The sequence below is a fragment of the Dasypus novemcinctus genome, chromosome 15 (genome assembly GCF_030445035.2).
Source record: "Dasypus novemcinctus isolate mDasNov1 chromosome 15, mDasNov1.1.hap2, whole genome shotgun sequence".
Classification (NCBI taxonomy): domain Eukaryota; kingdom Metazoa; phylum Chordata; class Mammalia; order Cingulata; family Dasypodidae; genus Dasypus; species Dasypus novemcinctus.
In genome coordinates, this window is record NC_080687.1 from 59,965,005 (window position 1) to 59,979,626 (window position 14,622).

The 14,622-nt window shown below is 35.1% G+C and overlaps 1 protein-coding gene across 2 annotated transcripts in view; it reads right to left on the minus strand.

Moving 5' to 3' along the window:
• SLAIN1 (SLAIN motif family member 1) overlaps positions 1-14,622 on the minus strand; it is a 65,199-nt gene that overhangs the window by 36,484 nt on the left and 14,093 nt on the right. For both annotated transcript variants that reach the window (XM_004474212.4, XM_058276515.2), the window contains exon 2: positions 10,135-10,274. In XM_004474212.4, coding sequence (XP_004474269.2) covers positions 10,135-10,274 — 140 coding nt within the window. The remainder of the gene's footprint in view (positions 1-10,134; positions 10,275-14,622) is intronic.

Here is a 14,622-nt window from a genome sequence, read left to right on the forward strand (position 1 = left end):
TTAACACCTAGTCTCCAGTTCACTGGCATCACCCAGGACAACTGTTTAATAACAAGTAGATGATGATGATGGACAACACCCATCCCTAGGAACACAGAGTTCCATCCATCTGCCCCATGAGATCTAAGCCCTGCTTCTCAATAGAAACAGGGTGGGCATCATCACCCCAAAATCCTCAAGACTGGGGAATCAACTATGGACTAAAGTGGACTTATTATTCTATTACCGATTTATTATCATTCTAACATGAAAGAACTTTTAATATTGATACAAAGGCAGTGGTCACCAGAGATTCTGAGGAAAGGGAGAGTGAAGAATAGATGTAATATGGACGCATTTTCAGAACACTGAAATTGTCCTGCAGGACACTGCAATCATGGATACAGGCCATTATATATTATGTCATAACCTACAGAATTGCATGGGACAGACCACAAACTACAATGTAAACTATAGTCCATGGTTAGTAGCAATGCTTCAATACATATTCATCAATTGTAACAAATGTTCTACACTAATGAAAGATGTTGTGAATGTGGGAAAGAGGGGGGGAGGGTAGTGGACATATGGGAATCTCCTATATTTTTTATGTAACATTTATGTAATCAAAAGTTTCTTTAAAAATAAATTAAAATTATTTTTTAAAAATTTGAGGGGTAATTTTGACTCTATGAGATATTTATAAAACCCAAGTATCATGAAAAATATGGTCCCACTATATTTTAAAGCTATTTAAGCTTTTTAAGTCCATGTTAAGAGAAAGTATTGAGAAGGAAAGGAGTAAAAGTAAAAAGTATGTGAAATAAACATTAGATTTTGCTTTACTAGGGGTAGATAAAATTTTTATAAAGCCCTGCTAACTCACTGCAGAGAGGATTGACATGAGCTCTCTTTCACCATGTTCCAGAGTGGTAAGAGGTATAAAAATTAACTCATTGAGGTATACTTACATTATGACATCAGATTGAGAGGTTTAGTATTACTGAATAAAAGTCTACATTGGGAAAAAAAAGGTGAGAAAGTCCAGAATCCTTAACTCCCTTGCAAACCCTTCATCTTTCTAGTCTCACTCAGAGTCTCCCAGCTCATATTTTCACCCCCATCATTTTCCTCCATTACACTCCCACCAGCTCCTCTCATCTCAGGGCCTTTCCACAAGCAGTTCCTGTAGTCTAGGACGCTCTTCTGCTTTCTTCCCTGAAGAATTAGCAGCTTTACTCCTACTGGCACTTTGAGTCTCAGCTTCCTCAGAAAAGCAATCCCTGTCCACAGTCCTCAAACTAGGTTAGGGTCCCCATTAGCAACTTCTTGCTTGTTTTAAGTGAAAGGAAGAAAAATAAAGTGCTGCTATTTTTGCAATCTGTTTCTCCATTAAACTATATGCTCCAGAAGGCACTGTGCTCTAGTTTGCCATTGTACACTTTACACCTAGCATGGTGCTCACACTTAGTGGGTACACAATAAGTTTATTTCATATTTAGCATACTTATTCTCTTGCCAGTCAAGGTCCAGTGCTTCTGAAAAGGAGATTCTAGAAATTTTTGCATAAACTTGACCCTTCTACTCCTCAGAAAAATAGTCACAAACATACAGGTATGAATATCTAGTCCTAAAAAAAAACTAATTTCACACCTAATTTAATCAACAAAAGAGAATATGAAAGCAATGGACAACTACTTCAGGAAAATATCTATTGGGGTTTTTATTTTTGTGGGGGAAATAAAATAGTATGTCAATTATAAATTCATTACAACACCATTATATACAGTCATGCATTATCTTAACATCTGTCTAAGCAAGATAAAAATGAAAAATGAAACATCCACACATACACAACTTTCAAAAGATATACAGCAAATACATAACCAAGTTGGTGGATATGATGGATGGAAACTGCAAATACTATAGAACAATCCATAATTATTTGTTAGTTACTGTACCAAAGACCATTGCTGATACTGAAGTAAATGCACTGGGGCTATTCTGAACCTAAGAACAAAGCAACAATTTGAGGTAACCCCATAGGTACAACTATGTATCTCTGATTTCCAGCTCAAAGTAATGATAGCAAGTGTCAGGAGCCCTGTCTATACATAAAAATCCCCATATGATTCCAAATTCTTTTTCCAATGAGAAAGGGAACCCGTCACAAAGGTTACCTAAAATGAACCACAAAGACTAAGTTTTAATCTTGATTCTGAATTTGACATAACACCAAGACAGAAACATGAGCTAATAGAGATAGCATCTTGGGCCACACAAGGAGACACTGGACAGGTTCCTAGAGACAGATACTTGATAAGTTTCTTAACAACTCAGTTCAATCTGTGTGGCTTTTATTAAAGAAACGGCCACCTTCAGAACTTTGGATCAATCTACAACTTTCTTCTTCATTAGTTAAATTTAGAAACATTCCATCATAACAACTGAAACAAGAGTGGGAACTGGTATCACATGAAGATAAAACCCCTGCTGAAGGGGTGGTATCTCTTTACGTTTCCTTAGCATATAATCCCAGAGGAGACGAGGATGGTCATAGGGAAACATGACCCAAGAGAAAAATTGTGCAGGGCTACACTAGTGTAAACCATACCTGCACTCCTCAAATGAGACCTGTCCTGATTCAATAGTTATGGACATTCAAGTACCTTAAGGCAAGATAAGCCATTGCAACTGGCTCCAAATTAACTGAGCCACACATTGAGTGTTTCAAATTACTTAGATAAGCTTATTTTTTCATTTTTTTAATTAGAAAAGTTATATGTTTACAGGCAAATCATGCAGAAAATAGAGTTCTCATAATGTAGCCTCCCACCTCGCACAACAGTTTTCCCTATTATAACACTTTGCATTAGTGTGGTACCTTTGTTACAACTGATGAAACAATATTATCATAATTTTACTATTAACTAAAATCCATGGTTTATTTTATGATTCAATGTTTGCTGTGCAGCCCCATGGTTTTTAAAAATTTTTATTACAGTAACATTTACAACCTAAAACTTCCCCTTTTAACCACATTCAAATATATAATTCAGTACTGTTCATTACCTTCATAATACTGTGATATTATCACTACTCCATCACCAAAACTTTTCCATCACCCCAAAAAGAAACTCTGTATAAATTAAGCATTAATGCCACATTCCCTACTCCCACCCCTGGCCTCAGGTAACCTGTATTCTAATTCTGACTTTATTAATTTGCTTATTCTAACTATTTTATATCAGTAATATTTTATATCAGCAGATAATAACTGTCAATTTCTGTCTGGCTTATTTCATGCTACATGGTGCCTTTAAGGTTCAATCATGTTGTTACATTTATCAGAATCTCATTCATTTTTATTGCCGAATTTAACAACCCAATGTATGTATAGACCACATTCTGTTTATCCATTCATCTGTTGATGGACACTTGGTATGCTTCCAACTTTTGGCTACTGTGAATAATGCCACTTTGGAAATATGTGTGCAAATGTCTGTTAGAGTCCCTGCTTTCAGTTTTTTTAGGATATACCTAGAAGTGGGATTGTTGAGCCAATTGGTAATTCTAAACCTTCAGAGGAATCATCGAAATGTTTTCCACAGAAGCTGCACCATTCAAATTCTCACCAACATCCCCTCAACACTATTTTCCTTTTTTTTTTTTTTAGTAGTAGCCTTTTCTGTTGGTATGGAATGGTATCTCATTGTGGTTTTGATATGCATTTCCCTAATGGCTAATGATGTTAAGGATTTTTTTTGTTGTGATTTTTTTTGAGATACCGGGGCCAGGGATTGAACCTTGTCTATGGGGAGTAGCGCTCAACCGCTTAAGCTATGTCTGCTCCCCTTAAACATCTTTTAATGTGCTTATTGGCCATCTCTGTATCTTCTTTGGAGAAATGTCTATTTAAGTCTTTTCCCCTTTTTTGAGTTGGGTTGTCTTTTTGTTGTCAAGTTGTAGGAATTCTTTAGATATTCTGGATAGTAAATGTTTCCAAATGTTTTCTCCAGTTCTGTAAGCTGTGTCTTTACTTCCACAATGCATAAAAGGTTTTAAATTTGATCAAGTCCCATTTATCTTTTTTCTTTTGTTGCTCACGCACTTAGATAAGCTTTTGAGCATTGTTTAACATCCTAGCCTCATGACAAGGATTTACCAGTCTAGATTAGATTTATTACAATTTATGATATCACCTGAGTTAATCCTACCCATGAAAGTTCTATTAGGGTTTGTTATATTTATTCTAAAGACGTGGAAGAAAGGAAGAGAAAAATAAAGACAAGTATTCCAGAAACAAACCACATAAAAAGATGTAAGAAGAAACGGAAGCTAAGGAACAGATTAAAGAGGTTACCCTGAATTTTCTACTACTATTGAATAAACTATACTTAGACTATAAACTTTTCCATTTAAAACAACTAATAACAAGTACCTTTACTTATAGATAGATAAAACAGACTGAAAAAAAAAAATGTTGTTAGTAGCCAAACTAAGAGGTTTCCCTGTATTTTTAGGTTCAGTTTCTAAACAAAGAGGAACTGTATATTAGGAATGTCCCCATATATTTCAATAGCACTTCACATTTTTAAAGCAATTTTACATTCAATGTTTCCTTAAATCTTCCCAACAGCCCTGTGAAACCTATTGAATGTCTCCATTTATTAGGCAAGAAACCAGAAACAAGTGACATGCTCTCAATCACAGAGTTAAGTAGAGCTAAGGGACTACAGGACACTAAGTCTAACTACTAGATCAAAACTCTTTCCACCATTATCCATGCATTCAACAATTATCATTTAACTAATAGAAATGTGAGAGGAACTATTCTAGGCACTGGAAGGGTTAAAACAGTGGGGGAAAAAAACAGACTCAAATCTCCATTCTTTGTGAATACCAACCACCACATAATTTTTAGGGTTTTTTTGGCTTAGCCAGTAGGATGCTATTTACAATGTCAAGTGTTCAATAAAAATTCATTTTCTTTGCCCATTAAGGGAATTTAAATGCACTCAGAAATTTGTTATAGAAAACAACCATTCAGGGTTTACAACATGTTCAATTTAGTAAGCATTGATAATCCAAAGGAAATAGATGTTTAATCTAGTTTGATAGGCAGAATACATTAAAAATTAAAGATGTTCACAAAGCAGGGGGCTTCTAATGGAAAACAATGTTTGAACCTTTTTCAAAGTAGAAAAAACAACCAAGATATTGAGGCTTTGTCTAAGATTACATGCTCAAATCAGCATTCAAAGTTTTGGAAAAAGTTAATTATTCTAAATCTTACTTTTGTACCCATAGATTGCAGTAAAAAGTGCTAAAAGAGTTAACTTTCAGTGATTACTTTATTTTTAACATTACCTTCTGTACATTATCCAACTACTTCAATTAATCATTTTACAATGAAATAACTAAAAACTGATTATTTTAAAGTAAACATGCTTTTTAATGGAAAAATAATCATTATAAGCTGACACAAAGTGATACCCACATTTCTTCTGACAGTAAGCGATGGCTAGTAAGGAAAACATTGCAAGGACACCCAATCCATCTTAAATTAGTCAAAATCAAACCAGAAATCAAAACAGTAGTAACTGTGAAATTTGGTTAAAAAAGAATTTAACAAAAACTCATTTACTTAAGCAAAAGTGCTTCTTATGTGTCAGTTCCCTTCTAGGTAGAGAGAGGGATTTTTAAAAATTCTTTAAATAGTCCCTGTCCTCGTGCAATTTACAATCACATGAAGAGAAACACAAGTCTAAGAAAATGCTTGATAATATTTGAAAATGTCGACTGTCAGAGAAATAGTCTAAACAAAAGGAAAATGTTCTGTTAGTTACTAACAAATACAAATTCTCACATTATTAAAAAATGTAGAATTCTCAAATTATTCCCATTAAACATTTATACGACAGTATGAATAAAGTTTAAATTAAAATTGCAGTTTCTGATACCTGTTAACTATCATTTACAAAGGATCCCCTCAACTGGAAACTAGTAATAATTCAGTAAGAATTCAGTATGGAGGTTTGATCACATGATAATCTTACCATGCTAGACTGACAGTTAAACTTAAAGCCTTATAAACCCATGAGGAAGACTGAACAGGAGAGGAGACAATATTAGACCAGGAGGTTCACAGAAACTTAGAAATGAAAAACAGATACACATTTGGTGATGGATCTATGCTTTGCTGTTCTCTACTCTAAGGACCCACAGCACAGGCAGGAGAAGCAAACAAGAACCTGAAAAGCTGCTGAATTTAAAGGTACAAGAGTTTCCATAGTAGGTAGGGAGTCTATGGTGAAACAGAAAATGGAATGATTTGTTGATGTCTGTAAGAAAGTACTTAAACTCCCCCTATGCAAACAATTGCTCTTCTTCTACTCTTAAAAATGACAGGTTTTATTGCTTGGGTAAACTGAACCAGAAAGCCACCAGATTTAAGGACCCCAAACACAAAAGAGGTAAGAGTGTACCTTACACAAAACCAGGAGGATTAAGTCAAAACCTGCGTAATAGAATGTTAGCTCAATGAGGGCAGGGATTTAACCTCTAGTTTGTTCACAGCTGTATCCTCATTTACCTACAGCGGTACCTGGAAAATAGGAAGGGCTTAATAACTATGCAGCAAAAGAATTCAGAAGATGGGATTTTAAATCTCCAACGAAGTAGAACATTTTAGACAAGAAGAGAAAATATGAAATGTGAACACCACACCGGGAGATTCAACATCGACTAACAAGAGTACCTTGAATGAAAGAAGAGAGAAAACAAGAGGGAAAATAAAGAAATAACACAAATTTTGCAAAGCTAAAAAATATGAATGTCCATGTTGAAAGTGCCCACTAAATGCTTATTACATAAAGTAAGATTTCAATATACCAGGAATAAAGACTAAATCCTAAAATATCCTGGGTATTTTAGGTAGAAAGGTCACAAAGAACCAGAAATGAGGACAGTACTGGACTCCTACAGCAATCTTGAAACTAAAATATAATGGAATAATGTCTTGTAAATTTTGTGGGAAAATAGTCTCTAACCTGGATTTCTACACTTCGCTCAAGAAATAATCAAGTATAAGTAAAATGTGAGGATGAAAGAAACTCTGAGAATGAGTTCCTAAAGTCTACCTTCCACATATTCTCTCTCCTCCCCATTTCCCAAAAGGAACAGGAAAATATGTTCCACTGAAAAAGGAAAAAAAAGGATTATCAGGGCAGAGGATGTGTTTGCATGTTAGAAACAGTCAATAAAATGCTAAGGAGAGGCTATGGGAGAACCCAGGGAATAGCAAAAGGAAGCTCCAGCACGAGAGCTGTACAGCGGTCTACAGGGAACCAACTGAGACTGGAGCAGACAACAGAGGGCATTTCCAGGACAGATATTTAAAAGCAAAACAAAAACCTTGATGGATTTATGAGTCTAGCCACATTGAGAATGGCTCATCTGGAGAATCTGGGGATAAATTAATGACAAGGACAAAGAAAAAGCAAATTGCCTTTAAAAATTGCATGAAAATAAAACATAATGTGAAATACTGCATAGCCTAGATATAACTATTTCTATTATAATACAAGTTGATGTAGCCCAAAATTGGTAAAGAAACCTGCATGTGGAGGACATGCAGAGAAAAAATATATAAGGGGGGGGGGCTTGTTTTAAGAATTAAACCATTATCCATAGTAGAAAGCCAATGGATAGTATCTAAAATTGAAAGCAGCTATATAAAATTGAAACAGCAATGTAAACATGGAATTTAAAAAGAGGTAAGTAGCAAAACTAAAACATATAGCCTCTGTCAAGTAGTAGCCTCTGGTACATAAAATGGATATGGAAAGATTAGGCAGGAATATGCTATTTTTCCTTGTAATATCCTAAAGACTTTTTAAACTACAGACATTTTATTTCATAAAAGGAATTTTTTTAAAAAATCTTTTTCATCCAAAGAACAATGCATGCTAATCAGTTACTTTTTATCTCATAATGGGATTATGGATTGTAGATATTTGGAACAAAAGCATTTAGCCTCAGCAAAAGAGGATTTGGATTTATAAATAAGTTTAATAAAAGGCTAAGCTTGGTTTTAAAAGGCTAGCTCTGTATTCATCTATTTTATCCAAAATTTAAATTATATCATGAATAAAACTGCAACACGTCAATTTATGTCCTCAAATCCTCATTATTTCTTCTTAGACCCTTATAAGTGAAAGGAAAAATCAGATGAGGCTCTTGGTCTAAAAATCTCAAAAGCAACTGCTGAGTAGGACTAGTTACATTAAGTTTATCAAAGTTTCTTTACTATTTTTTAAAGCAACCTTGTATGTCAATCTATCTTGTATTCAAATGAGCTAAAGGATAGGTCAGCCAACTATGGCCTGGGGTGGGCCAATCCAATCAGCTGCCTGTTTTTATAACATTCACTAGGCTAAGAATGCTCTTAAGGTTTTAAACGGTTGGGGAAAAAAAAATCAAAAGAATAAATTTTGTGATGTGAAGAGTACAAGCAATTCAATTTCAGCATCCATAATAAAGTGTTATTGGAACACATCCTTGTTCATTGATTTTTGTATCCATGATTGTCATAGATTTGAGTGGTTGAGACAGACTGTGTGGCTCACAATGCCAAAATATTTATTTGTCTGGCCCTTTTCAGAAAAAGTTTGCTAACTCCTGAGCTAAAGGATTTTAATTGTGCATTAAATCTCAAATGAAAGTAAGCCAGACTCATAAAAAATTTTTTTAAATCCTTGAATAAAGCAAAGTAAGAAAGAACCTTGTATACAATCCTTGGGAGGAAAAAACCCTAGAGTTTAATGGTTTGCTTAAGTGACTCAGCTCAAAGGGAAAAAAAACAAAACTAGCATCTCCTGACTCTGAAACAACTGCTCTATTAGATAAGCATCTGTCACCACAGTGTTAACCTGATACTCCTTAGTTCCTGCTCCATTACCCTTCAACTTTCTATTATTAAATCATTTATGTCCAGCTTTAGTAAAAAGGTTAATAAAATATGCTGTTTAGTTTACCTTTCCCCAAATATTTAAAACTACTGACTAGTGATATTTATGAATGACTGTGCCCATACAGCAGTATAGAATCCTGGGTAAGCACAGTCTTCAGTGTCATTAAGACCAGTCTCTGACTTCGCCCAAAACTTTGCCACTTAATCCATTGAACAATTCCAAACTACAAATTCATTACCTACCTCAGATGTCTGCAATTAGGACCGAATTAAAATGAAGGATGTCAAGAACTGAAGTGTAATGACTGACACAGAGTAAGAGCTCAAGAAATGTTACCTGTTACACTTCATCTTATGTCCAAATGTTTCATAACTATTCAGTGTCTTTGAAGGGCTTCATAGACAGGGTGCATATATTCAGTAAGCATAAGAATCACCTGGTAAACTTGTAAGTGCAGATTCCCTTGGCCCTTCCCCCAGACTCTGATTCTTTAATCTGGAGGAGGCAAGAAACTGCATTTTCAAGATTGTTGTGTGACTGAGTGCATGTGGTCCATAAAAGAGATACCAAGAGTCTGAAACAAGAGCTTAAATAATCACAGCTTTAAGTTCTTATGGAAATAGCAAGGAGTTCAGTACTACTCATTCCTTTTTCTGTCTTTCCATCTATAATTGTCCTAATTTTTTTTCTAACCCAACAGTTTTATTACAGTTACATACAATAGTAAGATAATTTCCAGTTTGTAAAGGTTAGGATTTCCACTTATATATCTAAATAATCATGTAAAGAGCTCATAAAGGTCAGTACCCAAGGTTCCAGGGGAATCCCAGTTTTGTACAATATGTGTTTCTATTTTAGAATTCAGCTACATAACCTTGTTGCAAACCTCAGGTCATTTTACTTATTGGCATATTTGCAAACAGAAAGAAAAAAATAGATTAAAAATATGTGTTCCTAAATTCCAGTATAAACTGAAACAAGCCAAAAAACTGGCTGAAAGCAAACACAAAATTAAATGCACCATATATCAAGAAAGCCGTTTGAAAAACATGAAGAGAATATGAAGAGAATTCCATGCCAAAGCTGCACTTTTGGGTAAGGTTCTTCCATTTATTCCAAAACCATTGCAAAAACAGAGTCTATAGTGGCAAGAGTTTGAAAACGTAAGGTTCTAAATTACCTTGCTCCAGTCTAAAGCAGAGGGAACGTCTTGCTGCTTCCATCTCCGGAGTCGGATTATCCAAGACATGTCTACACCACTGCAAAGGGCTCATGGATTTCTCTGATGAAGTGAATGTTTTTGAGGCACTAACATACATCCTTAAAAAAAAGAAATACACATTACAGGTATTACGTAGGTATACAGAGATTAACAGTGTTCTAGAGAAAGCAATACATATTTATAATCATTTCTGTAGAAACAACTCACATTTGATTATTTTAAAGTACCAAAAAGTCATTTTTAACATGCAAATATCCCCAAATAGGATATGAAGTTTTCTGTATAGCACGGTAGAAAGGACTTCAAGGAAAGGTCTATTTTCCCCTTAACTATTTCAATATCAATGATCAGGGGCTGATTACTGAACTAACCCTGAATAGGTACCATGATGTGATTTCATTACTTCACTGTACATTTCTAGAAAGGAGCATTTTCCTCTCTTTAGCAACAGAATTATATGTGATCTTGGGCCAGTCCATGAAAACATAACATGAAAAACAAGGCAAATCTTTACTATAATTTAAAAAATAAGTCTAAAAGCAAGTGAAAGTCAGGGCCACATTGATTCTCTGAATGCTTAAAAATAATCAGAATATTTCCCGTCTTTAAATCTATAAAGTTTGGTATGTACTTCTTTTTCCTTAAACCCAGATAAACAACTTTAAAAAGTAAGTTTCAGGAACAGTTTGCTTTCAGTAATGAGTAGTATTTAAAATGATCACTGACACACTGCAAGTTATAACAAATCTTTCTTTCACAGATATACTAAATACTAAGGTAAATTTTAGAATACTTTCACAATTGGGTTATACAAAAAGTTATATTTTAAGGATTAATAAACAGTTGACTAAAAAAGAAAAAAAAGGAAAAGGAAAAACATTACTTCCCCCAATCACTGGTTCTAGTAATTGACCTTGCTATACTAAGCTGTACTCTAATTATTAATCTTATTGAAGCATTACTCCTTCACGTTACCATAATTCTAATTAGCATACATTACTAAAATAACATTTCCCTATTCATTCTTCTACTGTTGTAGACAGGACTCCCACCCATTCGAGCAACTTAATCAGTAATCCAAAATGTATGGAAATGTGAGCACTATTCTTTGGTAAGTTTTTCTTACACATCAGAGATCTACAAACTTTTTCTGTAAATGGCCAGAAAGGAAATCGTTTAGGCTTTGTGGGCCACAGTCTCTAACTCAGCTACTCAATCATGTCCTTGCAGGCTGAAAGTAACTATAGAAAATATGTTCATGAATGACAGTGTCTGTGTTCTACTTTATTTGTAGACATTGAAAGTTGAATTTTATAGAATTTTCACATATCATGAAACATTTGTGCCCCCTCCCGATCATTTAAAAATGTAAAAACTATTTGTGGTTATTTGAGTCTTTTGTGGACACCAGAAATTTATGTTCTTAAATTGGTCCATTCCTGGGGCTGTGGGACCCCCTGATTGCACTGGATTCAGCTGAGGGCCACGCAACTGGATTGCTTCAGCGGGACAAGTCCAGGGTGGGTCTTGGTCCTCTTGCTGAAGTCCTTTATAAACGGTAGTCAGAAGGCCACAGAGACAGAGAGAAAAACTCCTAAAAGCTAAAAGAGAAGGGCCTGGGGTCAGAAGCTAAAATCAGTGGCACACAGAAGCTGAGAGGAAGCCACTGAAACCAGAAGCTGAAAGCAATGAGGCCCACAGGAGGCAGAAGGAGGGGAGAGACAAGGGGATGCCACCATGTACTAGCTCACCCACAGGGGCAGCTCGGGGAGAAAGCATCTCCTGAGGATGCCTTGAGCTGTAAAGCTTGTAAGTTAATAAATCCCCATTGTAAAAGCCAACCCATGTCTGGTACCTTGCCTTGGCAGCCTTCAGCAAACTAAAACAGAATTCTTAGTTCACCAGACATATAAACATGCAGTGAGACCAATCTGGTCCATTGGACCTAAATTACTGACTCCTGTTACAGATGAATGAAAATTCTAAGATATATATACTATCTTCAATTTAATAGTAATTCTAATATATCAGTCTTTCCTTAGAGTGTGGCCCTCAATCCTCTCTCCCATCAGAAGTATACGTATCAGCTTAAATATTCATGTGCCTGGGCCCTGCCTCAGTCCTACTATGACAGATCTACTGCCAACCCAACTAAATCCATCCCTTCCACCCTTTCTTACTAACAGACCCCTAAACTTTCCAGTAATGGTCACCTTTCCCTGGGCCCACAAGTAAATCTTAGTCTAAGCCAGTCGTTATCAAACTCTGGTGCATCAGAATCACTAAGTTCCCAAATCAGTTAGTGTGGGGCCAAAGAAAGCGAGTTTCTCACAAATGCTGATGTTGCTTGTCTGGATTTCACACATTGAGAAGCAGTGGGCTAAACCAATCTGTTAATTCTATTATTTCCCTTTGTCCAGTGATTGGTTTCGGCACAAGACCTGGATATAACCCTAACCAATAAAAATGAATGGGAAATCTAATGGACTTGTGGGCAAGTTTTCCCTTATATTTAAAATGGTCCAAAAACTCCAAATTATGCTGCCTACAAGAAATGCACTTTAAATATAAACACACAAGTAGGTTAAAATTTAAAGGACAGAAAGATATACCATATTCTGGCCCAAACAACTTCCAAATTTTAGAGGATTCAAGTCACACTAAGTATGTTCTTTGACCATAATGGAATAAATTGTAAATCAACAATAAAGAATTCCCTGGAATAGCACCAAAGATTTGGAAACACTTCTTAACACATGGGTCAAAAATAAAAAAGAAATTAGTATTTTGAAGCAAATGAAAAAAAAAAACTCAAAATTTCTGGTTCCTGCTCAAGCAATACTCATAGAGAAACTTACAGCACTGTATATGGGGGAAATACACTGTATATAAGGACTAAGCACCTATATCAGAAAAAAAGAAAGATCTCAAATCAGTGACTTCAGGTCCTTTAGAAGCTAGAAAAAATGCAATGAAACCCAAAGTAAGCAGAAGAAAATAAAGCACAGAGCAGAAATCAATTAAAAAAGAAAAAAGCAATGGGGTTGGGGAGCACTGAAATCAAAACTTGATTCTTTGAGAAAATCAATAAAATCTCTTCAAACTGATCAGGCAAAAGGAAAATGAGGCATAATACCAAGATCAGGATTGAAAAAGGTTATGGTGATTTCACTACAGAATATACAGATATTTTTTAAATAAGGGCATATTATGCACAACTTTATGCCAAACTCAACAACTAAGAAAAAAATGGATAAGTTTCTTGAAAGGCGCAGGTGACCTAAACTCACTGAAGAAGAAGAACATACCTGCTAAATCTGTAGATGTAATGAAATGGAAAGATATACCACGTTCACAGGTCAGAAGACTGAATATTAACATGTCAGTTCTCCACAGATTAATCTATATATTTGACACAATCTCAACCCAAATCCCAGCAGCCTTTGTTACAGAAATGTAGAAAGTGAGTCTAAAATTGATATGGAAATGAAACTATCCTAGAATAGCAGGATTTAACTTCACTTAAATTTGTAGTTAAAACCTTGCCATAAATAAAACTCCAGGCACAGAATGATTCACTAGTGAATTCTACCATTTAAAGAAAAAATATATACCAATTTCTAGACAAACACTTCTGAAAGATTCAGGAGAGTACTTCCCAACTAATTCTATAAGAAGAGCATTACCCTGATACAGATGTAACCCTATAGACCATTATCCTTATGAACATAAATGCAATAAAGTTAAATACTCTTATATTTTAACAAATTAAATCTAACAACATATAAAAAGAATAATACATCATTACCAAGAAAGGTTGATACCAGGAAAAGTAGGTTTAACAGTCAAACATCAATGTTATTTACTGTAATAACTAACAAAGGAAAGCTTTATCATGGTATCAACAGAGAAAAAAGCATCTGATATCCTGATTAAAAAGACTCTCATCAAATTAGGAATAGATGGTGTGATGGTTAGGCTAACATGTCAACTTGGCCAGGCAATGGTGCCTAGTTGTTTAGTTAAGCAAGCACTGGACTAAGTAATACAAAGATATTTCATGTACCTAATCATCAGTGAGTTGATTGCATGTATGGCTGATTACATCAGCAATCAATAAGTGGTGCCTCATCTAATCAGTTAAAGGCCTTAAAGGCAGAAGTGATATCAGCATTTATAAAGAATTTCCATCTCTACTTCAGACATCCAACGTCTCCTGGGGAACTCACTAAAGACATTCATCTGAGTTCCTGGCTTGCAGCCTGCCCTATAGAATTCGGACTTACGCATCACCACAGTCCCATAAGACAATTTTATAAAATCTCATACTATTTATAGATATCTCCTGTCGGTTCTGTTTCCCTAGAGAACAGTACTAATAAAGATGGGAATAGTCCCTCAATCTGATTAAAGGCCTCTGCAAAAATATGAAAGACTGAACAGTTT